This window comes from Camelus bactrianus, chromosome 12 (genome assembly GCF_048773025.1).
Source record: "Camelus bactrianus isolate YW-2024 breed Bactrian camel chromosome 12, ASM4877302v1, whole genome shotgun sequence".
Taxonomy (NCBI): domain Eukaryota; kingdom Metazoa; phylum Chordata; class Mammalia; order Artiodactyla; family Camelidae; genus Camelus; species Camelus bactrianus.
In genome coordinates this window covers 25,780,890-25,801,738 of record NC_133550.1, presented here as the reverse complement: position 1 = coordinate 25,801,738, position 20,849 = coordinate 25,780,890, and the positions used below count along the sequence as shown (strand labels likewise).

At 38.4% G+C, this 20,849-nt stretch overlaps 1 protein-coding gene across 1 annotated transcript in view; it reads left to right on the top strand.

Annotated features, from left to right (window-relative positions):
• GNS (glucosamine (N-acetyl)-6-sulfatase) overlaps positions 1-20,849 on the top strand; it is a 43,604-nt gene that overhangs the window by 1,603 nt on the left and 21,152 nt on the right. The window contains exons 2-8 of the mRNA XM_010970512.3: positions 10,193-10,252; positions 12,837-13,043; positions 14,803-14,868; positions 15,296-15,394; positions 16,868-17,035; positions 18,642-18,724; positions 19,886-20,004. Of these exons, the coding sequence (XP_010968814.2) occupies positions 10,193-10,252; positions 12,837-13,043; positions 14,803-14,868; positions 15,296-15,394; positions 16,868-17,035; positions 18,642-18,724; positions 19,886-20,004 (802 nt within the window). The remainder of the gene's footprint in view (positions 1-10,192; positions 10,253-12,836; positions 13,044-14,802; positions 14,869-15,295; positions 15,395-16,867; positions 17,036-18,641; positions 18,725-19,885; positions 20,005-20,849) is intronic.

Genomic DNA, 20,849 nt, shown 5'->3' with positions numbered 1-20,849 from the left:
TCTTCCCAGCTGGATTGACATTGAAGAGTCTTGACTTAATTGCCCTCCTGGATTTTACTTTGTTTTTTCCGCCATTCCAGCAGTTACACTTCACAAAACTCCTTTTGAAACAAATTTGTGCATGTGTTTTTGAAGTGTTTTGTCCAGAAAAAGCAAACTACTTCTGTTAAAAATTAATAGTAGTTTAGTGATTTAATTAAAAATTCAAGTTTTCACATCCCTGCTGGTAACAAAATCCATCACTTAAACATAAGCTTTTCAGAATTCAGTTTCTTCGGTTCTTATAGACCACGGATGTGGTCTGTGTATATTTGAGGTCTTTCCCTGAACATGTTAATCCTCCTTGCTGCTTTAAACTAGTAGCAAATTCTTTTTTATAGATGTTTGCGCTGAGAGAAGAGCCAAAATTAAGTGGGGGGGAAAGTCAAATTTAATACTCCCAGTTCTCTGGAGAATTCTGGCTTTTCTTACAAGAGATGCCTTTTACAGAATATTCTACCACTAGTTGTCAAACAGGACTTGAAGGGGGAGCACTAAGATAATAACAGCGTTTGAGAACCTACTTGAGCTTGTCAGAGTGTGAAGTGTTTTATTCGTGTCTTTCAGTCATTACAGAGAGTCCCTCTGCTGTAGGCATTGTCCTTATCTTAAAAGGGGGTGGGGAATAAAACTTAGAGAAGGTTAAGTAACTTGGCCAAGGTTCATATAGCTGTAATAAGGGGCAAACCCCGGAGTCTTAACAATCTCGGCACCCCATGCTTTTTCTCCTATTCTAGAATACTGTGAAAATGCTGACTTACCAGATGTCATTCCGCATGTTCACATCAGCGTAGTCACTTACACCATAGGTCAGACTCTTCAGGTGATACTCAGCAACCCCAGTGGGGTCATTGAACTCCTTAATCTACAGTAACACCTTGTGTAATATTACCTTCATTTTTGTGGAGAGGAGGTCTCTGACCCCAAAAAAGATCACAAATTGCTGCCCTAGTTGGTGAAATCGACAAGTGTCAATCCCCCAGACTAACTCAGGTCAAAGGATTATGGCTTTTGTATGATCGTGGTTGGATGTGGAATTTATCGGTCGTCTCTCAAGTAGTCTTTTATGTGGTAGCGTCATCTTTAACTTTTCACTTTATTTGGTGCGTGTTTCATCTGCGGGACTCCGTTTTTAGTTTTTTGCCCAGAGAACTGTTCATCTATTTCTTGATTTTACTTGAATGTTGTTGCAGTGTGACGCACTGTTCTGCACGAAAGCTGGTTGCTCTTTTTAAAATCATTGGCTCCTGAAAAAGTGACATTTGGTCAAAACTTAAAGGAAATAAGGGACAAAGATGTAGGCGAAGAGTAAATACATCATGTTTTTGCTTCACTTAAAGCAAAGCAATCTTCCATAGTTAAAAGAAAAGTTAGCCATAGAATTATCAGAGTTGTCAAAACTTCATTTCAGAGCAGCTATATATGGGGCCCAGGAAAGTGACTCCTTAGGGGTTTTTTGGCTTCAGATGAGTAAAGTAACACATTTACCCACATGCAAATGTAATACTGGCTGCTGCTTAAATAATGTAGTTTGGCTTTAACCTGACCAGCCACTATCTTTGCTAGATCTTAAGGATCTACTTTATCATTCCGATGAGCACGAACACACGTACACATCTTCAGTACAGTGTGATTTCTTGTTTGGAACTTATTTGATTAAGCACAGTTTATGGTTATCACCTGTACTACCGTTAGCAGTGTAAAGGTGATGGTTATTAATACACGTTTCTTACTTACGCTGAAATCTAAATTCCTGAACAGCCCTGCATAATCATCTGGCTCCTGCCTGCCTCTCTGACCTTGCCTTACTAGCCCACCCACCCCTCTACTTACTGTGCTGCTTCTAACAAGCGGGCCTTCATCCTGCCCTCATGTGTGCTGTTTTCTTTCTCTGGCAGCATTTGTACTTGCTGTTCACTCAGTCTGAAAGCATCTTCTCCTGGACCTTTGTGTAGCTGCCTCATCATGTGACTCAGTACTGAAGTTACATCCTGAAAGAGGCCTTTCCTGACCACCCATCTAAAGTAGTTTTCCCCCTTTCCTCGCACCAGCTGCAGGCACATGGTCCTGGTTTGTAGCAATGATTATTTTCCTGTTAGTTGTTTAAGTCCCCAAGAGTACAAGGATCATGAGAGTGGGGACCATCTATCTTTTGTCCTCCATTGCCTAGATCAGTGCCTGGCACACATTAAGTGTTTAATAAATGCATTGTAATCACACTGTTTCATTTTACTGTAAATCACATGTTCTTCAGTAGCTTCACATATTTACCAGTTTGACCATTGAGTTCCCTATAATCAGCTCACATGGTCCTTTTTTCCCCTCTCTGTGTACTTACTGTAACTCAGATTCTTCATCCAACCAATGTTTCATTCAGCCCAACTTTTTACTTGAGGATAGCACCCAGTGATGTTCGTGGTAGATCACGGCTGGTGACATCACTTCTGAAGCTCAGCAAAGACCTTGTATATCACTGATTTCCCCTGGGCACCTATTATGAATCCACTCTGAAATCATCAAAGATCTTTTTTTTCTTTAAATTTTTTTAATTGAGGTGTAATTGACATACAGCATTATGTAAGTGTCAGGTGTACGGCATAAGGATTCAGCATTTATTTATATATATATATATATATCTCCAAACAATGGTCACCACAGTAAGTATAAACATTCATAACAATACATGGTTACAGAATTTTTTTTTCTTACATGAGAACTTTTAAGATCTACTCTCTTAGCAACTTTCAAATGTACAGTTTTATTAGCTATAGTTGTCATCCTGTGCATTGCATCCCCATGACTTATTTATTTTATAACTGTAAGTTTGTACTTTGGACCCCCTACACCCATTTCGCTCACATGAGCCACCCCCACCCCACTCCTTGTCTCTGACAACCGATCTGATCTCTGTATGTAAACTTGGGTTTTTGGGGTTTGTTTAGATTCCACACATAAGGTCATAAAGTATTTGTCTTTCTCTCACTTAATTCACTTAGCATAGTGTCCTCAGAGTCCACCCATATTGTTGAAATGGCAATATTTCATTCTCTTTTATGGCTGAGTAATATTCCATTGTTTCTATCCCACAGCATCTTTTCCATTCAGCCATTGATGGACATTTAGGTTGTTTCCATATCTTGGCTATTGTAAATAACGCTGCAGTGAACATAGGGGGACATTATCTTTTCGGTTAGCGTGCTTATTTTCTTCTAAGATAAATATCCAGAAATGGAACTGCTGGATCACATGGTAGATCTATTTTTAATTTTTTGAGGAGCTTCCGTATGATTTTTTATGCAGGCAGAACCAGTTTACATTCCCACAATTGCACAAGGTTCCCTATTCTCTACAGCCTTATCAACACTTGTTATCTCTTGTCTGTTTGATAATGGCCACTCTAACAGGAGTGAGATGATAAACTCATTATGGTTTTGATTTGCGTTTTCCTGACAGTTAGTGATGTTGACAATCTTCTCATGTACCTATTGGCTATCTGTGTGTCTTTTTTGGAAAAATGTCTCTTGAAATCCTCTTTCCATTTTTAAGTTGGCAATGTTTCTTTACTATAGAATTGTATGAGTTCTTTACATATTTTGCTTATCAACACCTTATCAGATATATGACTTGCAGATATTTTCTTCCATTCACTAAGTTGCCTTTTCATTTTCTTAATAATTTCCTTTGCTGTGCAGAAGCTTTTTATTATTTTTAATTGAACTATAGTTGATACACAATATTGTGTTAGTTTCAGGTGTACAGCAAGGTGATTCAGATACATATATAGAATCTTTTTCAGATTTTTTCCATTGTAGATTATTGCGAGATATTGAATATAGGTGCCTGTGCTATACAGTAAATCCTTGTTTGTCTGTTTTATGTATAGTTTTGTGTATCTCTTAATCCCATACTCCTAACTTAAACTTACCCCCCCCTTTCCCCTTTGGCAACTGTAAGTTGGTTTTCTGTGTCTGTGAGTCTGTTCCTGTTTTGTAAATAAGTTCACTTCTGTTATTTTTTTAGATTCCACGTATGAGTGATTTAATATGTCTTTCTTTGTGTGACTTATTTCACTTAGTATGATAATCTCTGGGTCCATTTATGTTGCTGCAAATAGTAATATTTCATTCTTTTTTATGGCTGAGTAATATATATATGTTGTGTGTGTATATATATATATAAAAAGATGTATTTATATATTGTATATGTATATAAAGAAGTTGTGATATATTTATCCAATTATCTGTTGATGGACACTTAGGTTGCTTCCATATATTGCCTGTTGTAAATGTTGCTGCTGTGAACATTGGGGTGCATATATCTTTTCAAATTAGAGTTTTCATCTTTTCTGCATGTATGCTGGGGAGTGGGATTGCTGGATCATATGGTAACTCTATTTTTAGTTTTTTAAGGAATCTCCAGACTGTTTTCCCTGGTGAATGGACCAATACACATTCTTACCAACAATATAGCAAGGTTGCCTTTTCTCCACAGCCACTCCAGCGTTTATTATTTGTAGACTTTTTAATGGTGGCCATTCTGACTGGTCTGAGGTGATATCCCTCATTGTAGTTTTGATTTGCATTTCCCTTATAATTAATGATTTTGAGCATCTTTTCATGTGCTTGTGGGCCATCTGTATGTCTTCTTTGGAGAAATGTCTGTTTAGGTCTTCTGCTCATTTTTTGATTGATTTTGTTTGCTTTTTGATAATGAGTTGTATGCACTGTTTGTATATTTTGGAAATTAATCCCTTGTCAGTCACATCATTTGCAAATATTTTCTCCCAGTCTGCAGGTTGTCTTTTCATTTTATTTATGGCTTCCTTTGCGATGTAAAATCTTGTAGTTTGATTAGGTCCCATTTGTTTAATTTCAATTTTATTTCTTTTGCCTTGAGAGACTGATCTAAGAAAATATTGCTGCATTTTATGTCAGAAGATGTTTTGCCTGTGTTCTTTTCTTGGAGTTTTTATGGTGTCATGTCTTATATTTAAGTCATTAAGCCATGTGAGTTCATTTTTGTGTATAGTATGAGGGTGTGTTCTAACTTCATTGATTTATGTGAGGCTGTCCCGCTCTCCCAATAGCACTTGCTGAAGAGACTGTCTTTTCTCAATTGTTTTTTGCCTCCTTTGTCGAAGGTTAATTGACTGTAGGTATGGGGGTCAGAAGCTTTTTAGTTTGATGTAGTTCCACTTGTTTGTTTTTGTTGCCTTTGCTTTCGGTGTCAGATCTAAAAATTCATTGCCAAGGCTGATGGCAAGGAGCTTACCACCTATGTTTTCTTCTCCATGGTTTCAGGACTTACATTCAAGAATGCCTTTACTCCATGTTGAGTTAGTTTTTGTGTATGGTGTGTGATAGTGGTCCAGTTTCATTCTTTCACATGTGGTTGTCCAGTTTTGCAAGCAATATTTATTGAAGAGACTGTCTTTTCTTCATTGTATATTCTTGATTCCTTTGTCATTAAGTAATTGACCATTAGTATGTGGGTTTATTTCTGGACTCTTCAGTTTCATCGATCTGTATGTCTGTTTTTATGCCAATACTGTTTCTGTTTTGATTACTATTTTTTTAATTGAGGTATAGTTGATTTACAGTATTATATGTTTTAGGTGTACAACATAGTAATTCAGAATTTTTATAGATTATACTCCATTTATAGTTAATATAAAATATTGGCTATATTCCCTGTGCTGTTCAATTTATCCTCATAGCTGACTTATTTTACACATAGTAGTTTGTACCTCTTAATCCCCTGCCTCTCTCCTTCTCCCCTCTTCCCTCTCCCCACTGGTAACCACTAGTTTGTCCTCTATATTTGTCATTCTGTTTCTTACTTCGTTATATTCACTAGTTTTATTTTTTAGATTCCACACATAAGTGATAACATACAGTATTTATCTTTCTCTGTCTGACTTATTTCACTAACCATAACATGGAATGCATGTATCTTTTCAAATTAGTGTTTTTGTTTTCTTCAGGTATATGCCTAGGAGTAGAATTGCTGGATCATATGATAGTTCTATTTTTAGTTTTTTGATTTCCACAGTGACTGCACCAGTTTATTCCCACTGACAGTGTACAAGGGTTCCTTTTCTTCATATCCTTGCTAAAATTTGTTATTTATGGTCTTTTTTTGTCTTTTTTTTAATTTCTTATTTTTTACTGAGGTGAAGTCAGTTTACAATCTTAATTTCAGGGAAGGGTAATAGCTCAGTGGTAGAGTGCATGCTTAGCATGCATGAGATCTTGGGTTCAATCCCCAGTACCTTCATTAAATAAATAAATAAATAAACCTAATTATCCCCCCAAAACAAAACAACAACATAAAAATAGTCAGCCTCTCTACAGTGTTTTTAGTTTTATGTGTACAGCAAAGTAATTGGTTACACATACATATTTTTCAGATTCTTTTCCATTACAGCTCACAGGAAATTGAATATAGTTCCTTGTGCTATATAGTAGGTCCTTGTTGTTTATCTATTTTATATATAGTAATAATGTATCTGTTAATCCCAAACTCCTAATCTATCCCCCCCCCCAGAATGTTTTTGTCTGTGAGTCTATTTCTGGTTTGTAAATAAAATTTGTCTTTTTTTATTCCACATACAAGTAACATCATATGATATTTGTCTTTGACTTATTTCACTTAATATGATCATCTCTAGGTCCATCCATGTTGCTGCAAATGGCATTTTGTTCTTTTTTATGGCCGAGTAATAGTCCATTGTGTATATATACTGCATCTTCTTTATCCATTCATCTGTTTTTGGAAATTTAGGTTGTTTCCATGTGTTGGCTATTGTAAGTCTTGCTGCTGTGAATATTGAGGTGCATATGTCTTTTCAAATTAGTTTCCTCCAGCTATATGCCCAGGAGTAGGGTTGCTGGATCATATGGTAACTGTTTCTGGTTTTTTTAAGGAACCTCCGTACTGTCTTCCATAGTAGTTGCACCAATTTTCATTCCCACCAACAGTGTGAGGAGGTTCCTTTTTCTCTACACCCTCTCCAGCATTTATTTATAGATTTTTTGATGATGACCTTTCTAACTGGTGTGAGGTGATACTTCATTGTAGTTTTGATTACATTTCTCTGATAAATAGCTATATTGAGCATCTTCTCAGGTGCCTGTTGGCCATCTGTATGTCTTCTTTGGAGAAATATCTATTTAGGTCTTCTCATTTTTTGGATGGGTTGCTTTTTTTTTTTTTATTGAGTTGTATGAGCTGTTTGTATATTTTGGAAATTAGTCCCTTCAGTTGCATCATTTGCAAGTATTTTTTTCCAGTCTGTAGGTTCTTTTCATTTTGTTTATGGTATCCCTTAGATGTGCAAAAGCTTATAAGTTTAATTAAGTTCCATTTGTTTATTTTTGCTTTTATTTCCATTACTCTAGGACCTGGTTTGAAAAAAAAAACAATACTGTGATTTATGTCAACAAGTGTTGTGCCTATGTTTTCCTCTGGGATTTGTGGTCTTTTTGATGATAGCATTCTGACAGGTGTGAGGTAATATCTCATTGTGATTTTCATTTGTGTTTCTCTGATTAATGATGGTGAACATCTTTTCATTTGCCTGTTGGCCAACTGTATGTCTTTTTTGGAGAAATGTCTATTTTGGTTTTCTGCCTGTTTCTCAATCAGGTTATTTGTTTTTTGATACTGAGTTGTATAAACTGTATATATTTTGGATATTAACCTCTTATCAGTCATCATTTGCAAATATTTTCTGCCATTCAGTACATTGTCTTTTTGTTTTGCTGGTAGTTTCCTTTGCTGTGCAAAGGCTTTTAAGTTTAATTAGGTCCCATTTGTTTGTTTTTTGTTTCTTGCTTTAGAAGACAGATTCAAAAATATACTGCTATGGTTTATGGCAAAAAGAGTTCTGCCTATGTTTCCCTCTAGGAGTTTTATCGTTTCCAGTTTTACATTTAGGTCTCTAATCCATTTGAGTTTATTTTTATATCTGGTGTTAGAGAATGTTCTAATTTCATTCTTTTAAATGTCGTTGGAACCAGCGCCACTTTTCCCAGCGCCACCTATTGAAGAGACTGTCTTTTCTCCAGCACATGTTCTTGGCTCCATTGTCATAGATTAATTACTGTAAGTGTATTGGTTTATATGTGGGCTCTCTATTCTGTTCCATTGATCTGTGTGTCTTTTTTTGTGGCAGTACCATACTGGTTTTTTTTTTTTTTTAATTGAAGTATAGTCAGTTACAATGTGTCAATTTCTGGTGTACAGCACAATCATACTGTTTTGATTACTGTAGCTTTCTACTATACTCTGAAGTCAGGGAGCATGATACCAGCAGCTCCATTCTTCTTTCTTAAGGTTTTAGCTATTCATGATCTTCTGTGTTTCCATACAAATTTTAAAATTATTTCTTTCACTTCTGTGAAAAATACCATTGGTATTTTGATAGGGATTGCACTGATCTGTAGATTGCCTTGAAAAGCATGATCATTTTAACAATAGTAATTTTTCCAGTCCATGAACCTGGTATATCTTTCTGTCTGTTTGTGTCATCTTCAGTTTCATTCATCAGTGTGTTACAGTTTTCTGAGTAAAATTCTTTTACCTCCTTAGGTACTTTTATCCCTAGGTACTTTATTCTTTTTGATGCGATTGTAGATGGGATTGTTTCCTTAATTTCTCCTTCTGATAGTTCATTGTATGGTGTATAGAAACACAACAGATTTCTGTATATTAATTTTGTATCCTGCAACTTTACCAAATTCATTGATGAGCTCTGGTAGTTTTTTGGTGATGTCTTGAGGATTTTCTATGTATAGTATCATGCCATCCACAGACTGACAGTTTTACTTCTTGCTTTTCAATTTGGATTCCTTTTCTTTTCCTTGTCTAATTGTTATGGCTAGGACTTCCAATACTATGTTGAATAAAAGCGGCAAGAGTGGGCATCCTTGTCTTGTTCCTGATCCCAGAGGAAAAACTTTAATTTTTTTCACTGTTGAGTAGGATGTTAGCTGTGGATTTATTTTATATGGCCTTTATTATATTGAGGTACATTCCCTCTATACCCACTTCGAGAGTTTTTATCATAAATGGATTTTGAATTTTGTCAAATACTTTTTCAGCATTAAAAGTTCTTCTCGGATAAGTTAGAATCCTTATCCTTTCAAGCTAATGGGTTCCTTAGGTTTCCTACCATCTGTATAAAACAATGGGAATAAGATAGCAATGTTGAAAATGACCCTCTTATTAACGTAGTCATGCTTAGAATGGTCTCGGATTTCAAAGGTACTTCAGAATTGTCATGAACTGACTCATAGAACTGAAACAAGCTTCTTCAGATTGTCCTTTCTTGCTGTCTGGAATCTGAATAAATATTACTGGTGATTTTTTAAAATGTTATTATTTGTATATAAATAACAGTCTTCCTACTTTTAATCCTCACTCTAGGATTTGAAATTAGTTATTGTCTATACCTGTCAGGCTCTTAAGTTTTGAACAAAAGATAAAAAGCAAGGATATAAACAAAGAAATTTCTGACTAGTCCTTGGCCTGACAAGGCTGTGTGTGTGTCTGTTGGCCGCCTGGTTCACGTCTTTACCTGAAGAGGTGATTGGTCTAGTGCAGAGGGCCCTGAGCTTATAGCCAGAGTGTGTGTCCGGGCTTCACCACCACGTGTCTGATATTTGAGTCATTCTCTGAGCCTCAGGGCCTTGTCTGGCTTTCAGAACCTAAGTGTTGTCTTATTTGTGTTTTAAAGGGGGGAAGGCTCCTTTCACATCATTTTCCACATCCTGCTTCTATAAATGAGTTAATGGAGATAGATATTCTTCATCTATTTGTAAGGGGCTGGTGACAGATGAGAAAAGGGCACCAAAATTTTATTACTTTGAAATCAACATTGCTAGAATAATTCCATCAGCTGTGAACTTCCCTTTCCTACAGGAGTTACAACTCCCTGAACTTCTGCACAGGACGTAATTGACCGTAACCAAGCGTGTTTGGTTCGTCTCCAGAATCCCACAGAACTCTCTTGGCTGTTTCTTAGTGTCAGGTGGAGCTGATCATTTGGGAATAAAAGGTTAAGAATAGATACATAAAACCCACAAATTTTGTTCTGTGTGTTTTAGTTTATTAAAAGACATTGTTTAACAGATAATTATTTATTTTACAGACACCACTAAAGAAAACCAAGGCTCTCATCGGAGAGATGGGGATGACTTTCTCCAGTGCTGTAAGTTTTGAAGCTAATTTAATTTTTTGGGGTTTCAGTTGTGTTATGTTCTAAGAAGAAACACTCTCTTTGGGGTAGTCAAGTGTAATGTATGTGGGTTTTTTTCCCTAGGTAAGTGCCTGATCTGATGGAAGAACTCTATTTAATGTAATGTAAATTCTTTTAATTGAAGTATTACTTCTTACCAATTGAAGATTAAATTGCAGGTATTTTCTGAGCCAGTCTGATCTACAACTCAGAACTAGAGAACGAAACTAGAGAATTTTATTTAAAACTTCACTGTTGGAGGTTTGAAAATCTTTTGTAACAATCAGGTAACATTCATACTATATAAGTTGTTCCATGGTAAAAGCTAGCAGGCCACTTTACAAAGCCCAGTAAACCCTGATAGCCGAACCTAACAAAGAAAATAGCAACAAAACAAAACCCAACAACAACTGTGTGTGTGCGTATGTCTATGTGTGTATATATAAAAATATAAGTGGAAAGCTCCAAAATAAAATACAAATCAAATTCAAAACCTATGCTCATAACCAACTAAGTGGTATCTTACCTAGCTTAATGTCAGGAACTTCCGTGAACAGCAGCAGAGTGTTGTGGTGAAGAGCACAGACTCTGGAACCAGATCACCTTGTTCTGAATGTCCTCTCTGCCTCTTTTCTAGCTCTGTGACCTTGCGTGAGTTATTAACCTGTTTGGCATTTGGTTTCCCCATTTAGTAAATAGGGATACTTAAAGCTACCTCAGAGGTTAAATGAATTGTTACACGTAAAGCAAGCACTTATACCGGTGCCTGACTTAAAGCAAGTACCACTACATAACGGTGGTTGTTATATTGTCCACCAGCATATCATCAGTAATTAAAAGGAGGAAAATTAGATGCTCATCTCAGTAGAGGCTTAAAGTCCTCTGAAATTTTAGCATCCTTTCCTTGTAATTTATTAAACTGTTAGAAGACTACATCCTTACTATGATGAATATTTTAAACAAATAGCACAACTTAAAATTAAGGTGAAAGTCTCAGAGCACTGCTTTTAGGGAAGAGACAAGGGCCTAGTACCTCTCAATGTTCTCCTGAACTGTCCAGTCATTGGCATAAATCTTGTGGAATTAAAAGGTAAAACTATTGGAAAGAGACAAAATTATTATTTCCACTTGTCTGGATTTTCTACCTAGAAAACACAGGAGAATTGTTGGAAAGATTTTTAAATTAATACAGTTGAGTAAGATAGAAATGAAAAAGTAGAAATACCTTTCTTCCATGTAACCAGTTAGAGAAATATGGTGGGGGCAGGGGAGAGAAAAGATTCCACTTACACAGCAGGCAAATACCGACTCCAGGAAGAGCCACTAGTGGCCAGTAATGGTTAAGACCTGTAAATACAGTTACAGAATTTTGTGAGGGATAAAATACTTCATATGTAGATATCCACTTCATTTTTTGTGGTAAGACACAAGATTATAAAATGATTATTCTGATCAGAATCCCAACAAGATTTTTTAGGCTGAATTCAGAGATTCCAAAGTTATCTGGAATCATAAGTAGGTTAAAATAATCAAGGTAAAATTTTTAAAGGAAGAGATGGCTTTACCAAAATATTAAATATACTAAAATGTAAAATGAAGATCCATTGAACAGCATGGCATTGGCCAAAACATAGGTCAGAAAATAAAAAAGAGAAAGAATTAAGAGTTGCCAGTGTGAAAATTAACAAGTGAAACATCTGACAAAATTAAAAAGCAGAAGTAAAAAATGGGAAGTATTTGTGACATGATTGAATCCTTCCTTAACTCAGATTTTAGGTAACAAGAGGGGAAATGTGCAAAAGCACATGAACAAACCATTCACATGAATGCAGTTGGTCAGTATGCATGCGGAAAATGTTCATCCTTGCCAGTACTTAAAAATGCCAAATCCAATTTGAAAGGCCAAAGAAACGCTAAGTATCTCAAAGGGATACTATGTAATTTTGGCAGGGGTGTGCTTCAATGAGCATTCCTTCCCTGCTGGTGTGAGTATAAGCTACTATTACCCTTCTGTAAAGTGGATCGGTGATGTGCATTAAGACCTAGATAAATGTTATTGAGTAAAATAGGGTAATTCTATTAATGACAGGAGCTAGTAGAAATATAATTAGAATAAAAATAGAATGTGTCCAATTTATAAAATGATGCGGTTAATGTATAAAGCTACAGATTAGCCTGAGTGAACCTCTACTTCTCAGCAACATTAGCTTCAAGTAGTCGTTGTCTTTGGTGAAGACCTAGCTCCCGCTCTGCTGTTTTGCTTGCATGTAAATATTCTTTGGCAAATGAGATTAGAACAACTATTATGTTATCCTGTAGAAATAAACCAGCTGAAAAAGAAATCTGTTCTCTTGGTTTGTTTTATCTGCTTGATGGTCTCTGCTTTGGGTCTTAAAGCCATTCTGATGATGTGTGTCACAGGTAAAGAAGATCTCTGTTTCATGGGAAACTAGAAATTTGAAGTTAGAGTATTTAGCACCTTTCTTTGTTCTCTTGAGAAATGGTGAGAAATCTGTCTTGTGTAACTTTGTCTTTCTTGCTTCTGTTCCCTTTGTAGTATGTGCCAAGTGCTCTTTGCTGCCCGAGCCGAGCCAGTATCCTGACAGGGAAGTACCCACATAATCATCACGTTGTTAACAACACTTTGGAGGGAAACTGCAGTAGCAAGTCTTGGCAGAAGATCCAAGAACCAAATACTTTCCCAGCAATTCTCAGATCAATGTGTGGTTATCAGACCTTTTTTGCAGGGAAATATCTAAATGAGGTATGTTAGATGGTCTAATTATTCCCTTTTTTTCTCTTTAATAACAGCTTATTAACTGTGAATTAATATAATTCATGTTAATTGTTTTTTAATTAGTATCCATTCAAGTCACATTACAAGGTTTTTGGTATTTTGTTTTCTCCTAATCTGCCTGTTAAACAAGAACTTACGTACATGAATTATTTACATGATTTGGGTACTGTGTTATTCTTTTTTTAAAGAGTCTCGGGAGCATTTATTTAAAATCTGTCTTAGGACTACTGTTGTCTGTTGCATCTTCCCCTTTTTTCCTCAAGAATTCTGCTTGTCTTGTGGCTGTCATGGTATCTTTGTTTCCATTTCCCCTTTATCAGGACCAGAGTGAAGAATTTTTTCCTCTTAGCCTGTTTCCTGAATTATAAAACTTAATACTTAACTCCCGTTTTCTAACTTGAAAACTGGGAAGAGATTGTGGAGAGATCAGTGATAAAGGGAAAACACCCAGAGCCTTAGGACATTCAAGCCATTAAGCCTTTAAAGCGGACCACTGAGTAGTTAGTGAGCTGGCTTTGTGGGCCTGGATGGAGGAAAAGCTCATTGTGAATGGCCAAGGCCACATTTCAGGGCCTCAAGTCCACCACATTGGCCTTAGCATTTATTCAGAGTTCAAGTTTAAAGGAAATAGTGTGTTTGAGAGTGTTTGGGGTTATCTCTTGCAGTAAGACTGGGGACTCAGGACAAAGAGAAGATGCCCATTTTCTTAGATAATTTATCCATGGTTGCTAGAGATCTTAATCTCTGATATGAATTATCTGTTCATTCTCCCTCTCCCTGCAGCTACTGGGGGGATTTGGAACCTTGTGGGTTTGTTGGAAAATAAGTCAGTTTGGAAAGAATCATAAGCAGTAGGTATGGATACCAGGTTATTGGGTTAAGAATATGGGTCATAAAGAGAACTTTTACTACTTTGCATGTTAAAGATCATTGAACATGTTTACAAAGTTAGAAATTCTTCAGAATACAGACATTTCATTCTCAGGGATACTGCCTTAAATGGGCATTGGTTAAACCTTGTTGAGATAAAATGGGATGATTCTGTACTGTCTTCACTTACTCATCTCATCAGATAAATTTGAGTCCAAAAGCAGATTTTATCAGCGGGACAGCTGAAGTGATAGGCTGATATAACTCATACTCTGATTCATTTGGGCTGTTAGCCATAGGTTTGGCTGGCTATTCAGTGTAAACCATCAGTGGCTCAGCAGATGAGCCCTGCGGCCTAAGCAGTGCGGACTTCCCCTGTACAGGGCCAGAGGTAAACACATTAGGCTTTGCAGGTGGTGTGCCTCTTTTGTGACTGTTCGGTTCTGCCGTTGTCGCATGAGAGCAGCCATAGACTTACATGAACCAAGGAGCATGGCTGTGTTCCAGTAAAATGTCATCATCGTTGAAATCTCAATGGCATGTAACTTGTCACAGAAATATTCCTTTTTTGATTGGTGTTTATATTTTTAATGGTTGGAAGAAAATTCGTGGCTTGCTGGCCATACAAACTGTTGGCAGGCAAGATTTGGCCTGCCAGCTGTAATTTGCCAACTCCTGCTTCAGAAGTTCCTTGGATTGTAGTGTTCTTTACTTTTTGACTGATTTGTGTGTTTGGAGAAATTGAGCGCCTGCCATGTTTCAGGTACTGATCTACAGAGATTCTAAACGTTTCCTGTTTCCTTCTGGTCTGGTCACGTGTAAGGACTCCTAACGCGCTGCATGTCTTGCTTTTCAGTATGGAGCCCCAGATGCAGGTGGACTAGCGCACGTCCCTCTGGGCTGGAGTTACTGGTATGCCTTGGTGAGTGATGATTGAAGTCAGTGACAATTAAACACAATTCTGCAGATGCAAAATGTTTACCTTCTAATGTAGCCCTGCTAATGACATAAGTTGGTTTGCTTTTATGATTGGCCTTTTTATCTCTTTAAAAGAAAGTCTGTTGGCTTGTGAATTGTGGGATATTTTTCCTGCATTGCACAGGGTTTAGCAATGTATTTTGCTGTTGTACCTGATCCATTTCTCGCTTTTTAAACTAGGACATATTGTTGAAACTGTGCTAGTAGTTAATAAAAACCATAGTCAAAAAATCCAATTCAGTATTGACTAGAGCAATTTTTTAAATTTCTTAACCACTATTTAAACAGAGTTTAGTTTAGCCCAGCATGGTTTCCAACTTTAATTTTGTGTGCTGACCTCATAACAGATTTTACTTTTCTCTCTTTCATAGGAAAAGAATTCTAAATATTATAATTACACCCTCTCTATCAATGGGAAGGCGCGGAAGCACGGAGAAAACTACAGTGTGGACTACCTGACGGATGTTTTGGTGAGTTACTGAAGCTCTGTCCTTGCAGGTTTAGCTCACATTTGATTAAAGACTCCGCAGAGAAAACCTTTAGTCGTATTTGTTCATGTTGGGTAACATGAATGAATAATAACTTGGTCTGACCGCCAAGGAATATTTCCAGCTGATTAAAAACTCCTGAGGGTGTTTTTCTTTGTATATAAGCCAGACTCAGATCTAATGTTCTTGAAATTCCAGCAGCAAATCCCTTTTCCAAAGGCTAATCTCTAAGCCTATAGAGATTACTTTGAGCAAGTTTTACTTTGTAGGGGTTCCTACTCTTGACCCCAGTTTTACTCACAAGCTACAAGATTCATCATGAGGGTGGGGGATAGGGATGGGGAGTCCTTCAGGCATTGTATGTTTATATATAAAAAATACTGAAATCGGGTGAATTTGGGACTGTTCTTTTCCTGTCTAAGATGTTTCTGATGCCAGCCCTCTGCAGAGCTTCTATTCACCAAGTACTTCAGCACCCAGTAGAGCAGGTGTTCAGCAGTAAGTCTAAACAAAGTCCCTGACTCTGTGGAACGTGACTTTTCAGTGGTAGATTTTATTTACACGTGTGTGTGTGTATATGCACACATTCATTTGTTTTGTTAAGTGGTGATCAGTTAGAAAAATAAGGCAGGGAATGGGAGTTACTTAGATAACATTTAAGCAATATCCTGAAGGAGGTAAGAGTGAGCTCTGCAGATCAGGGGAAAGAGCGCCACAGGCAGAGGGAGCCAAAAGCGTGAGGATGTTGAAGCAGCAGTGTGCCTGGCATGGTGGAGAAAGCACGAGGTTTCCGGCAGGGCTGGAGTCCAGCAGGTGGGCAGTGACTAAGTGAAGATGTAAATCAGCTAGAACAATGAAAAACGGCATGGATGTGGGATGCTTTCATTTTCATAAAGTATCTCTAGAGAAGCAAATGAAAAATGTCAGTCCGTATAAATTAAAACCCTGGTATGATGTATTTGGGCTTAATACGATTCACTTGGCTGAGCTACTTCAGCTGGCACAACTTAGGGTCTGTCTACTCTGCGTATTTTTGTAAGATTAAGGTAACTTAATTCACTTTTCCCGTTGTGAATTAGGTTCTCTTTTTATATTCTTTTAAGACATCAAATGTATATACGCTAAGGTGCATTAATGTAAGTTAATACTAAAATGGCCAAATTACATTTTTTTCCCTTATGGAAGGCAAAACAATTTTCAGGTCCTATAAAATCAACAATTCTTAGTTGCTTTCCTAGGATGGTGTGCTTTTCAATTTCTTGTTGTAAGTATTTCCCTGAAAGCCACATGATTTGTTCTAGCAACATGCTTGCAAGTGACTGTGATGTAAATTGTGTGCCAAGATTGGCTGAAAGCTGACAGGGCCCCATACCCTCTGTTCCCCAGAGAACATGTGTCTATCAAAACCTCAGCTGTTGGGTAGGGTAAGAGATGACAAGTCTTTGTATGTGTCAGGCCAATGTCTCCTTGGACTTCCTGGACTACAAGTCCAACTCTGAGCCATTCTTCATGATGATCTCCACTCCAGCGCCTCATTCTCCTTGGACGGCCGCACCTCAGTACCAGAACACCTTCCAGAACGTCTTTGCGCCAAGAAACAAGAACTTCAACATCCATGGAACGGTAGTTTCCCCTAACCCTTGAATTAAGCCACGCTTGATGTGGTTAACTGTAAAATATACTCAGCAGGGAGCCTTTGAGCCATGTAGTTGGTCTTCGTTCTAAAGATTTTAACAGTAATTGCACTTGTCTCTAGTACACTAGGTAGTATAAACTTGCTCCAGGGGTACAGATAAGGTTCCTGCCACACATCCAGTGAGCAGCTGGAGAGTCCATAGGGAATGGTAAAGACATGCCATCCTCTCTGAATGCAGGCTTTTCTGATAACCTCTGTGCTGGCTCTCCCCCTGCCCGGCGGTGGCGGAGACACGTCCCGTGTGGCTGAGCTGGGCCTGCAGCAGTCTCTTCTGGGTGGCACTCACCAGGCACCAGGCGTAGGATGAAGAGGGGTGATGCGGTACAGTGTGACCGGGAAGCAAAGTTGAGCGGAGAAATGAGCCAGAGCAGGGAGGATAATGAAGGGCCACAACCTAATGCTGTTCACCTCACATGCCACTTAACTTACCTTTCCCCTGGCACAGGGGAGAGGCCGTTCGCTGGGCCTCTTCTGCCTCATGCCTGTTGCCCAGAGATCTTAGTTGCTTGTGAGGCGGTAGAAAGAGTGAGTCTTGGAATTCGACTCAGTGTTGCCACTTCCTAGTTAAGTGACCTGACCACGAGCAAGATGCTTAACTTCCATTGTTCTCTTTAGACTGGGGGATCCTGGTCCCTCATGCAGCTGCTGTGTGGCTTAACATTATCGGCCTGTGCCTGTTACATATGACATGAAAGCTGAGTGAACTGAGCTTTAAACCAGAGGGCCATTTTCTAACTGTGTTCCAAAAGAATTTCATAGAAGTTCCCATGAGCAAGTGAGTTTAGAAACATCAGGTTAAATAAGACTCTGCTACAGAATTTCTCAGTTAATGTTGTTCCAATGTGAATTTGCAGCAAGAAATGCTCTACAGCGTTTATCAGGCATGTTAACTAAAGAACACTTGGAGGATCATGATTTTGGGAGAGGGTGGCTTAGGGTTTTACGAATAGGAGACACTGGTGTTCGGCAATGTTTTGGTTTCAACTGTGACTTTTTAGTTTAAATGAGAAGAACCCTCCAGATTTGGACTTGAAGTTTTAGGAAATTGCTGTGATGAGATTTTCCCCAAGGTCCAAGGATAATCGATACCTTAGGTAGGAAAATAGAGGGTGACAGAATGATGACTTATTAGGCAAAACTTAGAGGAGGGTAAAGTTAGTGTTTACCCTTTTGTGGTTTGCGTGGTAGACCCAAAGCATAGACTCCAGGCTATAAATTTAATGTCTTTTTAGTCAGTAGCTTCGAGAACTTTCACTAAATCTCTTATTAAAGCTACTGGCAAAGGAGCCCAGGCTTTTTGCTGTTAGGGAGGTTGATGGGAAGAAGCTAAAGAATGAGTGATGATTTGCACAAAGTTTTTTTTTACCAACATGGGGGAGGGAAGTGGGTGTGGGTGGCAGAGGAAAAGGATGAAGTTAAGCAGGAGGCTCCAGGGAGTTCCTTTTCACTGAAGTATAAAATGATCTTTGATACCTAGTTTATTTCATTATGGTGACTCGCTGTTAACTTTTTTTTTTTCCTTTTAAATTTTAGAACAAGCACTGGCTCATCAGGCAAGCCAAGACCCCGATGACTAATTCTTCAATACAGTTTTTAGATAATGCGTTTAGAAAAAGGTAAGAGCTGCTCCTTTCTCAGTCTAGGTGGTCTGTGAGGACCCTCTGAAGCAGCCCATGAGCAGGGGCTGCACCATGTGGTTATCTCTCAGAGGGTAGCAAGTTGATGGGAGGTCTTTACATTCAACTGCGAGGTGGCCTTTGGGCCCTAGAACTAATTAAACAGTTCATTTTTATGACTTATTAAAATGTTGCAAACTGGAGCCATTTGGTTAAAAAAAAATTTTTTTTCCCTGTGTCTACAGAAAAGGTCACTTTGTGAGAAATCAGCCCCAGTGTTTGCATAAGACCCAAGGGCTTAGACTAGAGCATAATATTTGCCTTTGTCGGTTTCAGTTTTCAAGAAATTCCTAAGTCAGTTTCTTAAAGCACGACACTTAAGGTGAATTCAGTTTTAGATTAGGGGTTGGAAAACTTTTTCTGTGAAGGGTCAGATAGTAAGTATGACAGGCTTGCACACCACATAGTCTCTGTTGCAGCCGCTCAGCTCTGCTGTTGGAGTGCACAAGCAGCCCTGGGCAGTATGTGAATGAATGAGCGTGGCTGTGTTCCAACAAAACTTTTTGTAAAAATAGACAGCAAGTTGTTGTTTCGTGGGTGTAGAGTTTCAGATTTTCAAGGTAAAAAGTTCTGGAGATCTGTTTCACCATATGAATATACTTAACACTACTGACCTGTGTGTACCACAATTTAAAAACAAAAAAAGTGGTCAGGCTATGGCCCGTGACTGTAGTTGGCTGACTCCTCGTTTAGACTATTAAACACTGTTGTAGCACAGGTCTATCTGAATTAATCTCTCTTAATCAGTGCTGAGTTGACAACTTCCCCTTCCAGTAATCTTTACTCTTATCACCAGTTATGATAAATAATAAAACTAACTGGTTGTTTAAAAAAAAAAGTCTCTATTTCTTTGGAATCAGTTAAATTTGGGATGAACTAATACGTTTGGAATTTCCTCATCTCTGTTTTGTTCTGAGTTTGGGATTCGAGGTTTTGGGGAGAGTGGCTTTGAGGGGGTTTTTTGGGAGGGAGGTTGGGAGTGTTTTGGGGGTTTGGTTTGGTTTGGGGAGCTTTGGGACTTCGCTTTCGCTGTTTCGGCAAGAGAGCAGTACCTCAGCCATTGTCTCTGCGGTCCCATTGCCACCCCCTGTTCACATCCAGGTGGCAGACTCTCCTCTCAGTTGATGACCTCGTGGAGAAGCTAATCAAGCGATTGGAGTTCAACGGGGAGCTCAACAACACCTACATCTTTTATACCTCAGACAACGGCTATCACACAGGTAAGGGGCAGGGCTAGGTGGTCCCGTGACCTTTGTGAGGTGCCTTTCCTTTCTCCCCCAATCAGTAGTGCTGCCGGGGAGCTCCTGTCCTTTTGCAGCAGTAGACAGGCCAGCTGGAGGATCTTGCCCTCGGGGCCCCTCCAGTTTGGCCAGTTCATTCCCCTGTGGAGAGACCAGGTTTCATAATTGGCTATTTCCCAGGCTGACTTACATGGCTTTCTAGGAGTCTGAACTTGACAGGTTGGAGGTAGGCTTTATTGGGGTGAGAAATTGAACTAGATTTAAAGGACAAGTCAATCTTAAAAAAATAGGACTAAGACATTTTACACAGAAAGACCAAGAGAGCGTTGTCTTGAGGCGAAGCTTTGTGAAATTAGCTTTCTTGATGGGTGTGGGTGTATGGGTGTGTGGTTTATGAATTGTTTTTTGTCTTTTCACGACTGCAGTATGAGTCAGCCCCATGTCCTTGACTTTCATCCTTTCTACTTGGATCTTCTCTAGTGAAAAAAAGTCAATGTATTCTTCCACGTTTGGAGTTCATAAACTTGAATTTATCTGAGGCTTGCTTGCACAGAAGCAGATTGATTAGGCATTTATTGTATTATTGTGACTATTTTTAGGCGCTCAAAGTAGAGACTAGTAAAATAGCCATTCTCCAGTTTTCAGCTGCATGGGCCCAGTCATTTGAATTCCTCCCACCTTCGTGTTTCTTTTTTAGCTGGAAGTTTCTGAAGGAACTCCAGATGTTATGATTCCACCCATCAGCCCTTGATTGTGTGTGCGGCTCGTTTGTTGTGTATCAGGATCTAGACAAAGTCCACACGCTGTTTTTAGGTTTTGTGTGT